Source organism: Balaenoptera musculus, chromosome 17 (assembly GCF_009873245.2).
Source record: "Balaenoptera musculus isolate JJ_BM4_2016_0621 chromosome 17, mBalMus1.pri.v3, whole genome shotgun sequence".
NCBI classification, from domain to species: Eukaryota; Metazoa; Chordata; class Mammalia; order Artiodactyla; family Balaenopteridae; genus Balaenoptera; species Balaenoptera musculus.
Window position 1 is genome coordinate 34627294 of NC_045801.1, and position 19308 is coordinate 34646601.

Genomic DNA, 19308 nt, shown 5'->3' on the forward strand with positions numbered 1-19308 from the left:
TACATTTCCTGAAAAGAATGATTTTGTTTTAATTAGGAAAAAGTACTCATATTTAGGCAGCAGCTATTAAGAAAATTTTAATCTAACTATCAAATTTTTATGGGTTGCATTCATTTGAATTACAGTTTGTGTTCATACTGATTTTTAAAAACTCTGCCATACCAAAGAGCTATAATGACTATGTAAATATAATAATTTCTTTCAATTATTGCTTTAAAATATGTAAATATTAGTTTTTTAAAACAAGCTCTACTAGCATTTTTTTTCTTTTGTTAATTGGATTTTCTAAAAAACCCTAGGATGCATTTGCCATGTAAAAAATAATTTTGTTTGCATACTTTTCTTTATTTCCCAGCCATCCCCCTTTGAATGTGTTGGAACAGGCTACCATTAAACAGTGTGTGGTGGGCCCAAATCATGCTGCCTTTCTTCTTGAGGTAAACCGTTTACTCTGCGGTAGAGAAATGAAAATGGATGTTAAAATACAGCTGTGCATCATCATGTGTCTCCCTTTTCAACCGTGGAAAACAGCAGTTTCTTGCAGTAGTTCTTCCAGAGACCACCCAGTTCCATTTCCTTATTGTATAAATCCTCTGGCCCGGAGAAGGCTCAAATGATTTACTAGAGGTTGAAACTAGTTAGTAAGAGAATGGAGAAGTTCCTGGTATCTAGTCATTTCCTTACTCTGAATTCTGTTAGATGGAGATATTTTAAATTATTTTTACTGGTTTTATGATAATGTATACAGACCATACTTCCCCAGCTCAGGTGTGAGTGCCTCCTAGAAGGGAGCTTATTTGTTGCCTTCTGAATTGACAGTGATAGGTACATAATTTGTTCGTTGAATAAATTCAAGTTTTAATACCCATTTTTACTTTGGAAGTTTCTTCTATTTTCTTTGCTTCTAGGATGGTAGAGTTTGCAGGATTGGTTTTTCAGTACAGCCAGACCGATTGGAATTGGGTAAACCTGACAATAATGATGGGTAAGACATTATGTCCTTTCCATTTAATAAATATTTAGCTCTTAAAGGTATTATATTACACCTGTGTTTTGATTTTGGGAACCCTCAAATTAAAAAAAAAAAGCATTGTAGAAAAGGAGATGCTTAAAATAGAGTGAAATGGTTACTTTGTGGTTTGATTTTAATTTTTATGCAAGCAGTGATTTATAGCTAAAATATTTGCATTAAAAGTAGCAGAGGAGTCAATGATCACTTAACAGAAATAGGTTACCAGAAGAATGATGTGTATGTGGTAGGGCCCAAGACAGATCTGCTCTTTGAGTGAACTGACTTTTCGGATCATGTTTTTTCCCTTTTAATATTCCCAAATCAAGTAGCTCAATTTGAAAATGACAGAGTCTTTAGAATTTTGGCCTGTATAAGTGACGTCATATAAAAAAGGTTGCTAGATAACGTATGATGACTTTCAGTTGACTGCTTCTAAGGAAAATATGATTACTTTAAAAAATCTAAGGAACAATTCATTTGCAGTTAAACCGTGAAAACAATTTCAAACAGGAACTGGATTGTTATGAGACTAGAAATTGCTAGGTTTGCTCTTTGATCTGAAGTATCCATTTCAGTAACAGTAGTCGGAGAATTGTTAGGCTGATATTTTACCACAACAGGTCCCAGAGTAGTGAGGCCTGGAATTCCAGGCTTGTTCCTAGGGATGTTGGGACTGTTCTGTGATTTTTCTACCTTTTGGTTTTTTCCCAGGTCAAAGTTGAATAGCAATTCGGGGGCAGGGAGGACATCGAGGCCTGGTAGGACAAGCGACTCCCCGTGGTTTCTCTCAGGCTCCGAGACTCTGGGCAGGCTGGCAGGCAACACCCTGGGGTAAGTTGTGGTCAGAAGATGGCATCCGCTGGTCTGGGCTGTGGCTCTGTGAGTGCTCATTTCATGTCCCCCAGCGATGGAGTGAGCGAACTCCTGAGCGCTGAGCGGGGGCTCCTGTTGCGCATGGAGCCACCATGATACAAAACGCCCCACGTAGGCTGATCACAGTTAACCGAGGTTTTTGTCCTTCTAAAAATGTATAATGGCTGCATGCATTTATCGTGTCATTTATGTTATTTAAAAATTTTCAGTGATACTTATCTTTGGTCTTATTTGTAACTAATTCTTGGGTAAAAAAAAAAATCTAACATTTCTTTCTTTCTAGTGTCCAAATACGGTAGTTCTTTCTGAATTAATTTAGTGAGGCTTGAAACAATTATGTAACTCAACTTTACAGCCTTTAATGAAGTTTTTACTTTAAAAACATTATTGTGGTATACTTGACACATAACATTATATTAGTTTCAAGTGTACAACGTAACGATTCAGTATTTGTGTATACGGGTGACCCTTGAACAATTTAGGGGTTAGGGGCACTGACCCCCTGCACAGTCAGAAATCCACTTGTAACTTTTGACTCCCTCAAAACTTAACTACTAATAACCTCCTGTTGACTGGAAGCCTTACCATTAACGTAAACAGTTGATTAATACATATTTTGTATGTTATATGTATTATGTACTGTATTCTTATAATAAAGTAAGCTAGAGAAAACAAAATGTTATTAAGAAAATCCTGAAGAGAAAATATATTAACAGTACTGTATTTATTGATACCGTAATTTTACATCATCTGTTTATAAGATGAATTGTCTGTCATTACCTATGACAGTATTGTCCTATCTGATACAAAACTCTAGATGTTATATGTATTACTAACACTAGACATCAAAAAGGAAGAGATAACGTGAAAAATTCGTATTTATTTACAGGTATAGTGATTCATGAATTGGTAGCAAAGCAGCAGCAGTATGATTACCTCATGGTAGCCTAACCTATACACTAATGAATGAATTGGTATAAAGATTTTATGGCAGTCATATTCATCATATAGTATTAGAAACATTATTACATTAAAAAAAAACACGCTTACCTGTGATGATAGGCTGATATGCAGTTTCTCCAATTAAGAGAGAGAGAAGCATTATGTATGGTAATGTAATTCTATGAAAGCAAAGGGGTAAAACAGTAAGAAAACTAACACATTATTAATTTTATATTAAATATCACTCACCTTATGCCTATGTAAGCATAGGCTAGTATCTACAAATATTTTATGCATTCATGACCTACCTAACTTTTTCTTAATTTTTTTTTGATATTTCCAGGCTACATGATTCGTCTGTGAGCTTTTTTCAAATCACTGCAAATCTCCAAAAATTTTTCCAATATATTTATTGAAAAAAATTCACGTGTAAGTGGATCCACACAGTTCAGTCTGTGTTGTTCAAGGGTCAAATGTATTGTGAAATGATCCCCACAATAAATTTAGTTAACATCCATCACCATATATAGTTACAAATTTTTTTTCTTGTGATGAGGACTTTTAAGATCTACTCTCTTATCAACTTTCAAATATGCAGTACAGTGTTACTAACTATAGTCACCATGCTGTACATTATATCTCCATGACTTATTTATTTTATAACTGGAACTTTGCACCTTATTTTTACTTTTAAAATTATTTGTAAAATTTTTACTTTTTAAACTAGATACTCAACTCTTCTTCCATTTTATCTAAAGTTGATATGCTGTGAACTAAAGGAATCATATACAGATTCCAAGCCAGATGATTTTATTCATTTTATACCTTGATTTTTGAATAGCCAAATATTCTGAAATTTCTCATTTAATGGTTAGACAAATGCCAGATCAGTCAAGTCAGCATATGTGTTCAAAGGCTGATCAGAGAAATATAACTAGAAGCAAATTAAATTGTTTGAAAATATAATTAAGGAGAAGATGGTTTTTAAACATTTTATTTTGACTCTGAATTTCTAGGTAAAGTTACATTTAAAAATTGAGATCCCAAGGTACTTATTTTCTTTTTTGTTTTTATGCCGAACTAAATTTAACTTGAGGTCAGAGGGAGGTCATTTAGTTGAGTGCATCCTTTAGCTCATTCTGTGCTAGAACTGTTCATTGGAAACATAGCTCTGGTTTTTATTAAAATGTTAGGTATCTCCTTTTAACGGTTCTATGCACGCACATAACATAACAACGGTGTATGATAAAGAATTCTGAAAATAATATGTAATAACAAATGGAATTTTCATTTTATTTGATAAATCTGCAAAAAGTTTGTTTATGTTTATTTAAGAAAGAATAACTTATGTATCATACTATGTGAAACTTTACCTGTTTAGAGATTAAAATTTAGTTCTTTTTTTAGTTGAGGGGTTGTCAAATTACAGCCTACAGGCTAAATCCGGCACCTCCTGTTTTTACTGAGATAGGGCCATGCTTGATGTTTTATTTACTCTCTGTGGTTGCTTTTGTGCTAAGATGGTAGAAATGAGTTGTCATGACTAAGACTGATTAGCCTACAAAGCCTAATAAATAAGTGATTTACTCTTCTGCTCTTTACAGGAAAAGTTTGCTGATCCCTTACTTAGTTTATACATTTATGTAGTGGCATTTGTTCCTAATCCTGTATTCTTTATTTATTTTTAAATTTAACATTTCATTTTGAAATAATCTGACTTTAAGAAGTTGCAAAATGTCACCCAACTTCCCCAAATCTTAACATTTTACATAACCATAGTCCAGTTATCAAAACCAGGAAATTAACACTGATCAGTGCTTAATCTACAGAGTTTATAAAGATTTCACCACCTGTCCCATGTGTACCATTTCTTTGCTCCAGAATTCAATCCAGGATCCCATGTTGCATTTATTGTCATGCTTCTGTAGTTTCCTCCAATCTGGGACAGTTTCTCAATCTTTATCTTTCTAGACCCTGATGAGTTTGAAAACTGACTGGTTATTTTGTGGAATGTTTGAAATTGTCTGTTATTTCCTCATGATTAAACCCAGGTGATGCATTTTTTTAAAAGTCTTTATTTTTTAAGAGCAGTTTTCAGGTTCACAGCAAAAATGAGAAGGTGGTTCAGGGATTTTACATATGCTCCCTGTCCCCACACATGTACAGCCTCCCTTGTTATCAATACCGCCCCCCGCCAGAGTGGTCCATTTGTTACAATTGATGAACCTACATTGACACATCATCACCCACAGTCCATAGTTTCCATTAAAGTTCACTCTAGGTGTTGTATGTTCTGTGGGTTTGGATACGTTTATAATGACATGCATCTTCCATTATAGTATCATATCAAATAGTTTCACTGTCCTAAAAATCCACTGATCTTTTTACCATCTTCATAGTTTTGTCTTTTCCAGAATGTCACATAGTTGGATTCATACAGTATGTAGCCTTTCCAGCTTGACTTCTTTCACTTAGTACAATAGTATGCATTTAAGGTTCCTCCATGTCTTTTCATGGCTTGATAACGCATTTCTTTTTAGTGCTGAATAATATTTCATTGTGTAGATGTACCACAGTTTATTTACACATTCACCTGCTGAAGGACGTCTTGGTTGCTTCCAGGTTTTGGCAATTATGAATAAAGCTGTGTCCTGGTTTTTGTGTGGACGTAAGTTTTCAACTCTTTTGGGTTACATACCAAGGAACACGATTGCTGGATCATATGGTTAAGAATATGTTTAGTTTTGTAGGAAACTGCTGAGCTGTTTTCTAAAGTGGCTGCACCATTTTGCATTCCCACCAGCAGTGAGTGAGAGTTTTTGTTGCCCCATATCCTTACCACCCTTTGGTGTTGTCATTGTTCTGGATTTTGGTCATTCTAATAGGTGTGTAGTGGTATCTTGTTTTTTTAAATTTGCATTTGCCTGATGACATATGACGTGAAGTATCGTTTTATATGCTTATTTACCAACTGTAGATCTTTTCTGGTGAGGTGCCTTTTAAGGTCTTTGGCCCATTTTTCCATCAGGTTGTTTGTATATTTTGGAGAAGCCTTCTTCATCAGATATGTCGCCCGCAGATATTTTCTCCCATTCTGTGGCTTGTCTTTTCATTATCTTGACAGTGTCTTTTACAGAGCCAAAGTTTTTCATTTTAATGAAGTCCAGCTTATCAGTTATTTCTTTCATTGTGCCTTTGGTATCATATCTAAAAAGTCATTGCCAAACCCAAGGTCGTACAAATTTTCTTCTGTGTTATCTTCTAGGAGTTTCATAGTTTTGCATTTTACATTTAGGTCGGTGATCAGTATTCAGTTAATTTTTGTGAAGGTCTGTGTCTTTTTTTCCATGTGGATGTCCAGTTGTTCCAGCACCATTTGTTGAATCAGCCGTCTTTGCTTCTTTGTATTGCCTTTGCTCCTTTGTCAAAGATCAGTTGACTCTATGGGGGTCTATTTCTGGACTCTTTTTACTATTCCGCTGATCTATTTGTCCATTTTTTTTTCTCCAGTAGCACGCTGTCTTGATTACTGTCGCTTTACAGTTAAGTCTTGAAGTTGGGTAGTGTCAGTTAGTCAAAAGAACTTTGTTCTTCTTCAGTATTGTGTTGGCTATTCTAGGTCTTTTGCCTCTCCCTATAAATTTTAGAATCAGTTTGTTGATACCCACAAAAAAACTTGCTGGGATTTTGATTGGTATTGCAGGTCATGCATTTCTGGCAGGAATACCACAGAAGTGATGATGTGCCCTTCTCAGTGCATCGTATCAGGAGACACATGATACTGACATGTCTCATCCCTGGTGATGGTTATACCTCTGATCACTTAGTTAAGGTGGTGTTTGCCAGGCTTCTCAACTATAAAGTTACTGTTTTCCCCTTTGTAATTTGTATGTATTTTGTGGAGAGATACTTCATGACTATGTAAATATCCTGTTTTCCATCGTACTTTTGCTCATTAATTTTACCATCCATTGATGATTTTTTGCTTTAGTTGTTACTGTGGTGTTGGCCAAGTAGTGATTTTTTTGTTTTGTTTTTGGCCATGCTGCGTGGCTTGTGGGATCTCAGCTCCCTGACCAGGGATTGAACCCAGGCCATGGCAGTGAAAGCGCTGAATCCTAACTGCTGGACCACCAGGGAACTCCCCAAGTAGTGATTTTTAAAAACTTTTTTCATTATTTCTTTTGTACTCATTACTGAAATTCGACTGTAAGGAAGAACTTTCCCTCTTTGCCCACTTATGTCTGTTTCTGTTGAGTTATTTATATCATTATGGTCTTGTATATTTGTTTTATTTTATGGTTTATAATCCATTGCTGTTTATGTCGCTCAAATTGTCCTAGATTTAAATCCTCTTCTCTTTATAAATAAAACTTGGGTATAACCAATTATAATAGACTGCATGACAGAATGACTGAGAGTAGTGGAATTTTATGACTTTGCTAATAACATATGCAACAAATACAATAATAAAGTAGTACATTTGAGCTTGAATAAAACCTCAGTAGACCTACTCCAAAGAAGGTTGGGGCTAACTTTAAGACTTTAAAGTGCAGAGAGAATCATTAAAATTTGAGTCCCCCTTACTCACCCTGGCTTGCACTCCTGTTTGAATCATGTATTTCTGTCTCCCTCCCCCCTCCCCCCACCCCCTACAGCAGACTCTGTGTAAGCTTTCTTTAGCATTGGGTTTCTGAATTGCAATTTTGAAAAATGTCACAGTGTCCCATTGGCTAAGCCATATGTTTACCTTTATTTGGTCTTGCAGATGTCCACAAAATGTAAGCACTTATTAAAGGCTGATTGTTTCTCTTGGCCTCTCTGAAATTTTTCTCAGTTTGTTGATGGTGAAATTGTGATCCGTTATTCTGTAAATTAAGAAACTTTAGAGTCAAAAAGATTATCCTTCATAAAAAAATTTTTTTGAGTTGTATAGTTTTTTCCCCCCTATTTGTATTGATTACAATAAACTTTTAAAGAAGCTTGCAATTTACTGTATGTAATAGAGAATCTAGAACAGACAAATCTTGAGTCCCCAGAGGGGATTTTTATCTGCAAATTTACCAAATGCAGTCATATGTGAAAGAGACTATCCCCACAGACCTTGGTCCCCAACCCCTTACCTTCGGAGTCCTGGCTTGCTCCCTTTGGGTTCAGAGAAGTGTTGTGAATTAGGGAGCAAGTGGTCTCTGTATTTGAGAGCTGCATTTGAAAGATTTTGGGATGACTGGTACTGTTTTTCTTTTCCATCAGCATGGATAATTGAGAATTGATCATTTATTATAACTGATCATTCTTAGGAATACATAGCAGTCAAAATTTCTGGGACTTTGAATACTTTTCCCTTTGGTGTTTTCACTAAATTGGCAGGTTTACGTACTAAGGATTTCTAGCTGCTGTCTTTTCCCCGTTCATAATTACTGAAATTTATGCTGGGAGATATTTTAAAAATCTCCTGGATATTTTTGTTAAACTTATTTCAGACCAGGTTAAGGGCAAGAACACCAACTTTATTTGGAGAAAAAAAGAGAGTTTGTGTTGGACTTCCCTGGTGGCGCAGTGGTTAAGAATCCGCCTGCCAATGCAGGGGACACGGGTTCGATCCCTGGTCCGGGGAGATCCCACATGCCGCGGAGCAACTAAGCCGGACTGCTGAAGTGAGTGATCTAATGATTCAGTGCCACGACTACTGAAGCCCAAGCGCCTGGAGCCCGTGCTCCACAACAAGAGAAGCCACCGCAATGAGAAGCCCGCACACCACAACGAAGAGTAACCCCCCGCTCACCGCAACTAGAGAAAGCCCGCGTGCAGCAACGAAGACCCAACATAGCCAAAAATAAATAAATAAATATTTTTTAAAAAAGAGTTTATGTTTAATGGGATGTTTAAAATGGAAATATTAGTATCAAAAGTCTCTTTATTCCGTTGTTTGTTATCACTGGCCATAATAGATGATAGGTATAAGCTGCTTTTCATTGGTTTGAGCTACCATATTTCCTTTGGAGTTTAATTTGAGCTAATAGTACAGGGTTTGAAAGGTAAAAGCCAAGCAGGCCATTGTAATTGTAAACAGCTGAAGCTGGCCCCAGTCAAAAAAGGTGGTAAGATAGTAGGTTGTAGGGCTTCGACAAAGTAAGTGGATGCCCCATTTTTAAAGGAGGCAACTGATCAGCTGATGTTACCATAGGAGAAATACAATACAGCAGGGCCCTTGTTGCCAAATGCAAACTTGCATTATCCCCCTCCCCTTTTATCTTAAGAAAAGCTACAAATCTGGATTTCTATGTGAAATCTCCCGACTTAAATGTTGGAACGTGTTAATATTTCCATGGAAATAAATATACATGTATACACAGGCACACACATACCAATCTAGTGTGTTTGTGTGTGTGTCTCTATGCATGTGCATATTCTTTAAAACAAACTTGGTATTTTTGAACAGCTTTAGATTACAGAAAAGTTACAAAGATAGTACTGACAATTCTTGTACACTCCATACCCAGTTTTCACTATTAACATGTAACATTAGAATGGTACATTTTTTTATAATTAATGTATATTGATACGTTATCATCAACTGAAGGCCATAGGTTGTTCACATTCCCTTATTTTTTCATTAAGGTCCTTTTTTCTGTTCCAGTATCTCATGCAGGATACCACAGTACAATTAGTCATCATTTTTCCTTAGGCGCCTCTTGACTGTGACAGTTTCTCAGACTTTTCTTGTTTTTGATGCTGTACATTTTTTTAACCAGCCAATCAAGTATATGGACCAGACTTGACCCATGGGCTTTAAGGTTGCAAGCTGTGGATTAATTCCATACTCAGTGTGATTTTCTCAGTTGACTGGAGTCACTTTGTGTACCTTGAGTATTGTATGATGGGGTCAAATTGTAGGATTAATTTGATGAGCAAAGTATGGATAGAAGAAACTGGTTCCATTATTTTTGAGTTTAGTATTGAAAATTATATAACTCGCTGTAATTATAGATAAAAGGGATTCCAGTACTGTCTTTTGTGACCACTAATAAACCTCTATTAATGTATACTTAGTCTAACACATTGCCCTTTCTCTGGATAGCAAGCTGGTTAGAGGAATGTTCAGGAGCAGTTGAGGCTGGTCGGCTGGTAGATTGTTTGGATACTGATAGAAGAAATCCTGCACTGCGGGTGCGAGTGGGAAAACAAACGTGGTATTCTCCATGGTAACGGTCAGGTTAATGAATGGGCAAGCCAGAGATATTTTGACCTTTGTCTTTCAACTAACCTCAGGTGAGGGTTTGTGTAGCAGAGATTGCAAATTGGCTTAAAGAATTCGAATGTTCTGGATATGCAGGTATTCTCCACTCTTCCCTGTCATCTTGATTTTACTTAGAAATAAGTAACCTATCTACCTCTCATGGAGATTTGAGTTTGTGATACCTGTAAGGTCTGCCAGGAATAGATGTGTACTTGGATAATATATCTGATCAGGTTTCCAGCATTATTTGCCTAGGGGGAAAGTCATATGCATTTTCTGGTAGAAATATTGAGTCATTACTTATATTTATTTTGACCATATAATGTCCAAATAGGGGCATTTTGGAGTGAAATTAATAATAGGCTCAGACAGTATAGGCTTACTCTGGCATTATGTCAGGCAAACTGGGACATATAGTTACTCTAATTATATCTTTTTAAGACTCTTTATTGTGGTTCCTCCTGTTTTCAAGTTGAAATAATATATTTAGCTTTTGACTGTTAAAAACTTCCAAAAGAGTGGTTCCACCTGACTTAATTTTGAAAATTTACAGGAAACCATGAAGTAGAAGTGCTGATTTAATGTTTGATTTGAATATCTGTTTGTATGTTTCATTGATCCTATATTATTTTCTGTTGCGTAATTGTCACAAAGCATATAAGTTGAAAAGAAAACTTGTCTGTTTTGTAGAATACTGCTTTCTTTGATAACACGTGACTTTATATTTTTAAAATCATGTTTAAAAACACATAACATAAAATTTACTATCTTTACGGTTATAACTGTACATCTCAGTAGTATTAAGTATATTTATATTTGTGAAAGAAATCTCTATTATAACTTTTTCGTCTTGTAAAACTGAAACTTTATATCCAATAAACAGCTCCCTTTACCCCTCTCCCTACCATCTGACAGCCACCATTCTACTTTCTGTTTCTATGAATTTGACTACTTTAGGTACCTTTTATATTTGTAATCATACAGTATTTGTCTTCTTGTGATTGGCTTATTTCACTTAGCATAATATCTTCAAGGTTCATCTGTGTTGTATTGGGTTGGCCAAAAGGTTCGTTCGGTTTTCCCGTAAGATGGCTCTAGTGGCGCTTAGTTGTCTTTAACTTCATTTGAAACAGTTTTGTTAGATTGTATTGTGACAGCTGTCATATCAGCGTGCATTTAAAAAAACTTATCAAAATTGGTGAATTTTTGTGTAGCCATTTTAATATTGAAGATGGAAGAAAAACAACATTTTCGGCATATTATGCTTTATTATTTCAAGAAAGGTAAAAAACACAAACACCAAAAAAAATTGTGCAGTGTATGGGGAAGGTGCTGTGACTGATCGAACGTGTCAAAAGTGGTTTGCGAAGTTCCGTGCTGGAGATTTCTCTCTGGATGATGGTGCTCCACGGTTGAGCAGACCAGTTGACGTTGATAGCGATCAAATCGAGACATTAATTGAGATGAATCAACGTTTTACCACGCAGCTCTTACGCATAGTGCTGCTATGAACATGGGTATGCAAATACCTCTTCGAGACTCTGTTTTCAATTCTTTTGGATATATACCTAGAATTATAACTGCTGAGTCATATATAGTGGTTCTATTTTTAATTTTTTAGGAAACATCATACTGTTTTTCATAGCACTGCACTATTTTACAGTCCTGCCTACAGTGCACTAGGGTTACAGTTTCTATACATCCTTGCCAACACTTGTCATTTTCTCTCTTTTTTTTTTCATGGTAGCCATTCTGATGGGTGTGAGGTGATAGGTGATTGTGGTTTTGATTTGCATTTCTCTCATGATTAGTGATGTTGAACATCTTTTCATATGCTTACTTGGCCATTTGTGTATTATCTTTGGAGAAATGTCTATTCGCATTCTTTCCCATTTTTTAATCAGGTTATTTGATTTTTTTTGTTGTTGAGTGTTGGAGCTCTTTATATATTCTGGCTATTAACCTCTCATTAGATATACAATTTGCAAATATTTTCTTCCATTCTATAGGTTGCTTCCTTACTCTGTTGATTGTGTCCTTTGAGGGACAAAATCCATTGGGATTTTGATAGGGATTTTAATGAATCTGTAGATTGCTTTGAGCAATATGGACATCTTAACAATATTAAATCTTCCAACCCATGGGCACAGGTGTCTTTCCATTTATTTGTGTCTTTAAACTTTAAACTCTGAATTTTACTTTTTGTGCTGCAGACTGTTAGTAGTTATGTCTGATAGGTCTTTCACGCAAAGGTGAGATGTATTCTGTAACTCACTTTAGAGCTGTGACTAGAAATGCTTGGTATGTGGTTCTTTTAAAAATTGTTTTAAAAGATGCAAAAGTGTGCTATATATCTTTCTAAAAAGTGAGTTTATACTTCAGCATTTAAAAAAATTGGAAGTGTTATTTTAAAGTTCAGTTCTATTCTGTCAAAATACTACTATAGCATATTACGTCAATTAGAAAAATAGCTTTATCATATTCTAAGATAATGAAAATGAGACCCAAAGCGATCTTTCTGAATGATTGTTTAAAGTGCTGTTTCTTTAAATTCTCCAATATTTAGAAGTCGCTGGAGTTCTGGAGTGGGTGGAAGTGGAGGAGGATCCTCTGGTAGGTCGTCAGCTGGAGCTCGAGATTCTCGCCGACAGACTCGAGTAATTCGGACGGGACGGGATCGAGGGTCTGGGCTTTTGGGCAGTCAACCCCAGCCAGTTATTCCAGCATCTGTGATTCCAGAGGAGCTGATTTCACAGGTATGGATCTTGTAGAACACTTAACGTAAGACAGCAGGACAGGGTGAGGTTTAACTAAATATAGCGGGCTGTGGTCATGATTTATATCATGAATTGTGAAATACTGGTTTTCTGTATTGATCCTAGAAAGCTGATTTTAATAAAGAAGTTATGAAAAAGATACTTAGCATAGCACTCTTCTTTATTTTTTTATTTCAGGCCCAAGTCGTTTTACAAGGCAAATCCAGAAGTGTCATTATTCGAGAACTTCAGCGAACAAATCTTGATGTAAACCTTGCTGTAAATAATTTACTTAGCCGGGATGATGAAGATGGAGATGATGGGGATGATACAGCCAGTGAATCTTATTTGCCTGGAGGTTGGTGGATCACCATCATGGTTTTCTCATCTCTGAAGGGAGAGATTTTTTTTTGACTGGGGAATGGAATTTTAAAGTGCAATAGATTTTCTGACTGTTCTTTCCAAGGTGGTAGATATTTCTCACTGTAGTGTTTGATTTGATGGTAACATTCTCTTTAAGGGAAAATGTTTTTGCTCAGTGGACTTGTGTTTGGTCCTAGTAAAGACATGGATGTATGTGCATGTCTTTATCACTGGCTGACAGATGACTCTGGAATTTTGATGCCCTTATTGCTGAATATGGAATAACTGAACTGCAGTTAGATTTTGACTTTCTGTGATGTCACAAGAATCTTAAATAGTGATCTTGTTTTCTTGTGGTAATTTAGTAGTTAGCCCAAGCAACAATCATGCAATTGATATTTCTTAAAATCTATGTTAATAACGTTAACTTTATTTCCTAGGTAGTTACTGCTTTTCTTCTCAGGTTATGTCAGTAGTCAGTCCCTGATTTTAATGTTTTAATTTTCAGGGACTTTTCAATGGTCTGCAGATTTTTTTCTCTATATCTGTTTCATTTATATTTGTTTCTATTTATAGAGGATCTTATGTCTCTTCTTGATGCTGACATTCATTCTGCCCACCCAAGTGTCATTATTGATGCAGATGCCATGTTTTCTGAAGACATTAGCTATTTTGGTTACCCTTCTTTTCGTCGTTCGTCACTTTCCAGGCTAGGCTCATCTCGAGGTAATTTTGCATTTATTTCTTTGTGATTATTGGCTGACTGTATGGAGAGATAGTGGTAGAATTCATTGTATGTGAACTTTTAATATTACAGTAGACGAAATCATTACTTGTTAGTGTTTTTGGATGCTTTGGCATTAAAATAGTTACTTTTGATTTTGAAGAGCCACAGTAGAACTTTAGAGATGATCTTATGTACATAGTAGCATATATGTAAAGGGTTACAACTTACCTAACTGTATTTTTAAATTAGGAATATGGATTCTGAAGTAAAAGCAGAATTCTGCTTTACGGTGACATGCAGCATTCAGATAACAAGTCTCTTTAGTTTATTTGATTAAAATAAAGTGATTATTTTGTTCATTTTAAACTCTGGTTAGATGGAAGAGTGAAATATGAAAAAACTTATTAGAATGAGATTGTTCAATAATAAATATATAGAAATGCTTATCGTACTAAAATGATATTTTCAGAAGTTTGAAATCTTGAAAAGGTATAGTACACAGTAGAGTTCAGAAAGAAGGTTTTGAAATCATACAAATATAAACCTTTCTCTGTGTATGTTGATATGGATTTAGCTTGCATTTTAACTTTTGTAAGTCAGTATTTTTACTTTCTAGAATGTAAAACTGCTTGATTGAAATAACAGGCAAGAATCAGATATATTATTTACTTATCATTAGTAAACTGGAAAGGATGCTGTTTTATATTAAGACCTTACTGCAAATACCTAGTACTTGAAAGCAGTTTTAAAATAACAGACTTATGATGATCTTTTAGTGTACTGAACCTATTATGTAACAGCTTAAAAATTTTTTAAAAATAAGTGCATATTTTACTGCCTTAAATGCATCAAGTATTGCATTTCAGATATTCAATATCTAACACAAATAAAACTCCTTCTAAACTTCTCCCTTTTGCTTTTCCTTAGGTCATTCTATGTGGGCATCTGTTTTACTTTGAACCATATGAAATTGGTGGTACTTGACCATGTTAGATCTGCATGGATGGCAGTTTTATATGGTTCAACTTAATATCGTTTTCAATCCTTACTATCCAAGTCTTGGAAAGTTTATTTTGGTTGCCTATTTTAAAAAAGTAATATGTGAGCAAGCTGAAAAAAACTGGTTTTAAAAAGTTTGTAGGCCAGTTTCAGGGGAAGCATTTTTGTAAAGTAATCTTTCTATAAAGATTCTCAAAAGAAAAAAAAATTCTGTCTAGTTTCTCAAAAATTTTAAGACTATTCCATAAAAATCCAGCCTATAAAATTACTCTAAACAAGGGCTTGGATTATCAGAAGTTTTATAGTTAATGTTAATGGATTTTTATTTTACCCTTTTCAAGATTTGTTTTTTTTTTTTTAATCTGTATGTGTAGACTCTCTAACAAATACTCTTTTTTGGTTTATCTAACGTGTTAAAATTTTAATTTATGAATATTTTCTAATATATTTAAAAGTTATGGTAAACATTTTTAATGCAAGCCAAAAATTTAAAACTCCATTTAAAAAATCCAAAATCCAGTTTAAAATAAAGCAGTTCCGCTCTAAAAGCATATAGTTGGAATTCAGAAAAGTCTGCCCCTACATAGTGCTTAAAAATGCTAGTTTATAATTTTCATACATTCACTTGAAAGAGTTAATGTTTTGAATGTTGCATGTCAAGCTTATTAGATATACATTTACATTAAATTCTTGTGAGTGGATAAACTGCTGTTAGTTGCATCCTGAAGGGTCTTTACTAGAGAGTGGCTTACTTTTATCCCACTGGTGTGACCCAATTGCATACCAGTTCTCCTTCTTCCCTTAGAGAGAGACTCTGAGCTGTTGCGTGAACGTGAATCCGTTTTACGTTTACGTGAACGAAGGTGGCTTGATGGAGCCTCATTTGATAATGAAAGGGGCTCTACCAGCAAGGAAGGAGAGCCAAACTTGGATAAGAAGAATACACCTGTTCAAAGTCCAGTGTCTCTAGGAGAAGATTTGCAGTGGTGGCCTGATAAGGTATTTGAAAAGAATCCCCACCCACCCTTTCCATTTTAACTGAGTTCCTGGCACTCCCCCCCACCCCCCCAAAAAGGTTTCTGTTTTATTTCAGATTTTCGTACTGTCATTTAAAATGCAGACATAGGAATTCCCTGGCGGTCCAGTGGTTAGGACTCCGTGCTTCCACTGCAGGGGTCCTGGGTTCGATCCGTGGTCAGGGAACTAAGATCCCTCATGCTGCATGGCGCGGCCAGAAAATAAAAAATAAAAATAAAATGCAGACATAAAGTGATATTTTTGTTTTGTTTTAAAATATAAGTAGATCATCTTTATTTGACAGTACAGGAGTCATTTTAAGGAGATGTGTTCAGTGGTGCTATTTCTTTTTCTACTTGATGAAGTAAATCAGAGAAATAAGGATGGTAGTTCCAGATAATACATCAGCATTCTGTTTCAGGATTTCTTTTCTGGTGGTAATTACACCAGTAACTAATGGTATATTTCTTGATAGGAATTTGTTTTGTACTGTCAAGAGTACCCCATTTTCTGCAGGGCAGGTTTCTGGTCATTGTTACAAGCATGCACGTCAGGGCAAGATTAGGGATCTGTGTTTCTTTGATTAGTTAGCTTTCCCGTTTGATGGCAGTGAATTCTGACAGGCCCTTTGCTCTAAAAGCTGTGGGAGACAAAGCAGGCTGAACAGGAATGGACTGGGAGAATTATGCTCTGCATCCTGAGGAGTAGTACAATGACTAGCTTCTAGAAAGCATGCAGGATTTAAGTTGATTTGAATCTGTAAAAATCCATCACTGCTACAAGTGAAACAGAGTCGACACATCCTTTTGTTTTACTTTTATTTTTATTTTTATTGGGGTGTAATTGATTTACAATGTTGTGTTAGTTTCAGGTGTACAGCAAAGTGAATCTGTTATACAAATACATATATCCACTCTTCTTTAGATTCTTTTCCCATATAGACATAGTCTATTGATGGTGTGTAGGTTTCACTGTCTTAAGTGATTGGTAATTTATCTTCAAAGGCTCCTGTAGGAAGCCATGGGTTTTTCACGTGTTTTTTGGAGTCCTGTTTCTTATTTCCAGAGCCAGTTGGATAAGAAATTTTCTAAAGTAGAAGTAAAAGAAGATAAGAACTTGAAGGTTATCTCTAGCAGATACGGAGATTCTGACATAGATTTCTTTTCTTTCTTTGAAGTTGAATTTGGGATATTACAGGAAAAATATTATTTAGTGTTCTGAATTTGTTTATTTTTCATAGTTATTGTGAATCTTGATGTAGTTCATTTATTTTCCTCTGTATTCAGCTCATGTGGAAAGCTTGAATGCAAGAAGGAACATGAATTTCAATCAGCCTCTTTGTAAGCAAAAGGTTATTCTGTTTTCTTTGGCAGCTGACAGACTTTCCCTGAATTGCATTCTCTTACTTATTTCCATAAAACTAGAAATGTTCCAATTTCTACTTTTACTTCATATGGTAGGAGGTGATTTAAACCACTGGGCTTTTTCTTTTTCATTTCTTTTTTTTTTCCCTACATTGTTCTTTGTTTCCTGTTTCTCTTGCCTTGATCATGCTAGAGCTGTGTCTATGTCATATTGGCAGGAAGTAATAGAGGACTCATTAATCTTGTTTTAATAGTGCCATTGCATACATATTAGTGTAGGCTTCTTTGTCACACATCTGAAAGTGTTTTGAACAGTATGAGTTTAGCAAGCTTTTTCCCTGGCCAGCGTACCCTCTGTTAGAGTTAGCCGGTCTTTGTTGGCCTTTACTGATAGGCATGGTTTTGGGTATAGCTTGTTTTCAGAGACAGGTGCTAAGTGCATCATAAAATCTTGACACTGTACAGGCCTTACTTACTTAGTGTGTTATTTCCTTGGTTTGTTTAGACATTGAATGAAGGAGAAATAGCAGTGTGTGCAACAAAGTATATCCTACCTATACCTTTTTTTCCTATTAAAGAAAAACCTAATTTAAAATGTCACTGAAGAACTACTTTTTATTAGCTTGTGATTGAAATTTAGACATCAAAAATTTCAGTTCAGGGAAAGAAAACAGCATAAACCTAATTAAGCTGTTAAGCATTATCCCAGTTATCAACAAACCATTAGATGATTGTTTGCAAGGCTGAATGCTACAGTCGGAAAGAGAATGCAGAGAGTTGTTAAAGGGCCTTGCTTTTAGAACAGTGTGCAAAATGATCATACAGGGGCATAGGATACATTCCACATGAAGGAAACAGGCACTATGTGGGGCCTTATTAGTCCTGCAGAATTGGGGGTGGTGACCCCTGAGGAGGAGAAGAGGGTTTGGGGGGCAAAAGCTTGACAGGAGATGGAGAGGTAGGTGGAGAGAGCAGGGAGGTACAGGGCGTCAGCACGCACTGTTTGGAAGTAGTCTCTCTCTCTGTCTCTTTTGTTCTCTCTCTCTCTCTTTTTTTTTTTTTTTTTCTTTGTTTTTTGGTGGGGTGGGGGGGGGTGGGAAGAGGGTGTCCCAGCTTAATTTCAGAAATGACCTAATCCAGTATTTATAAATTGTAAGTTCGGTTAGTATCCATGGTATTTTTCATTCTTCCTTTTGTTAGAGTACCTGAGAAATTCCATTGTTAAATTATCTGGAATAATCTTGACTTTCCCACCACCTATTTAGAGGAACAGCTACTTCTTCAAAATTTCACCATTTTCTAGGCTAATAAAGCTCCTTTAATGGTGGAATGAATGTTCTCTTTAAGCCTTTACAGTATAATCTTAAACTGAAAATATTTGAGGTAACCTTAAACTTTATTTCCATAAATTATTTTTTTTGATTTAAATGTCAAAACTAGTATAAAAGCATAATTGGGAACCCTTGTGCACTGTTGGTGGGAATGTACATTGGTTCAGCCACTATGGAAAACAGTAGGGAGGTTCTTTAAAAAATTAAAAACAGAACTACTGTATGATTTAGCATTTCCACTTCTGGGTATTTATCTGAAGAAAATGAAAACACTAACTCGAAATACATGTACCCCCATGTCCATTGCAGCATTGTTTACAATAGCCAAGATATGGAAGCAACCTAAGCATCCATCAATGGATGGGGACACACACGCACACATGCACGCGTGCCAGTATTATGCAGCCATAAAAAAAAGAATGAAATCTTTCCTGTTTTCGACAATATGGATGTCCCTTGAGGGCATTATGCTAAATGAAATTAGTCGGAGAAAGACAGATACCATACGCTCTCACTTAAATGTAGAATCCTAAAAAAAAAAAAACCCACCAAAAAGAGAACCAAGCTCATAGATACAGAGAACAGACTGGAAGTTGCCAGAGGTGGGGAGTGGGGAAAATGGGTGAAGGGGTCAAAAGGTAAAGAGAAAGAAAGAAAAAAAGCATAAAGTTTTTTCCCCTCATT

The 19308-nt window shown here is 35.6% G+C and overlaps 1 protein-coding gene across 1 annotated transcript in view; it reads left to right on the plus strand.

The window, feature by feature from the left end:
* The window catches only part of UBR5 (ubiquitin protein ligase E3 component n-recognin 5), a 140901-nt gene that overhangs the window by 39491 nt on the left and 82102 nt on the right, over positions 1 to 19308 (plus strand). Inside the window, 7 exon segments of the mRNA XM_036830478.1 lie at positions 356 to 437; positions 909 to 985; positions 1724 to 1843; positions 12634 to 12823; positions 13022 to 13181; positions 13763 to 13912; positions 15700 to 15911. Of these exon segments, the coding sequence (XP_036686373.1) occupies positions 356 to 437; positions 909 to 985; positions 1724 to 1843; positions 12634 to 12823; positions 13022 to 13181; positions 13763 to 13912; positions 15700 to 15911 (991 nt within the window).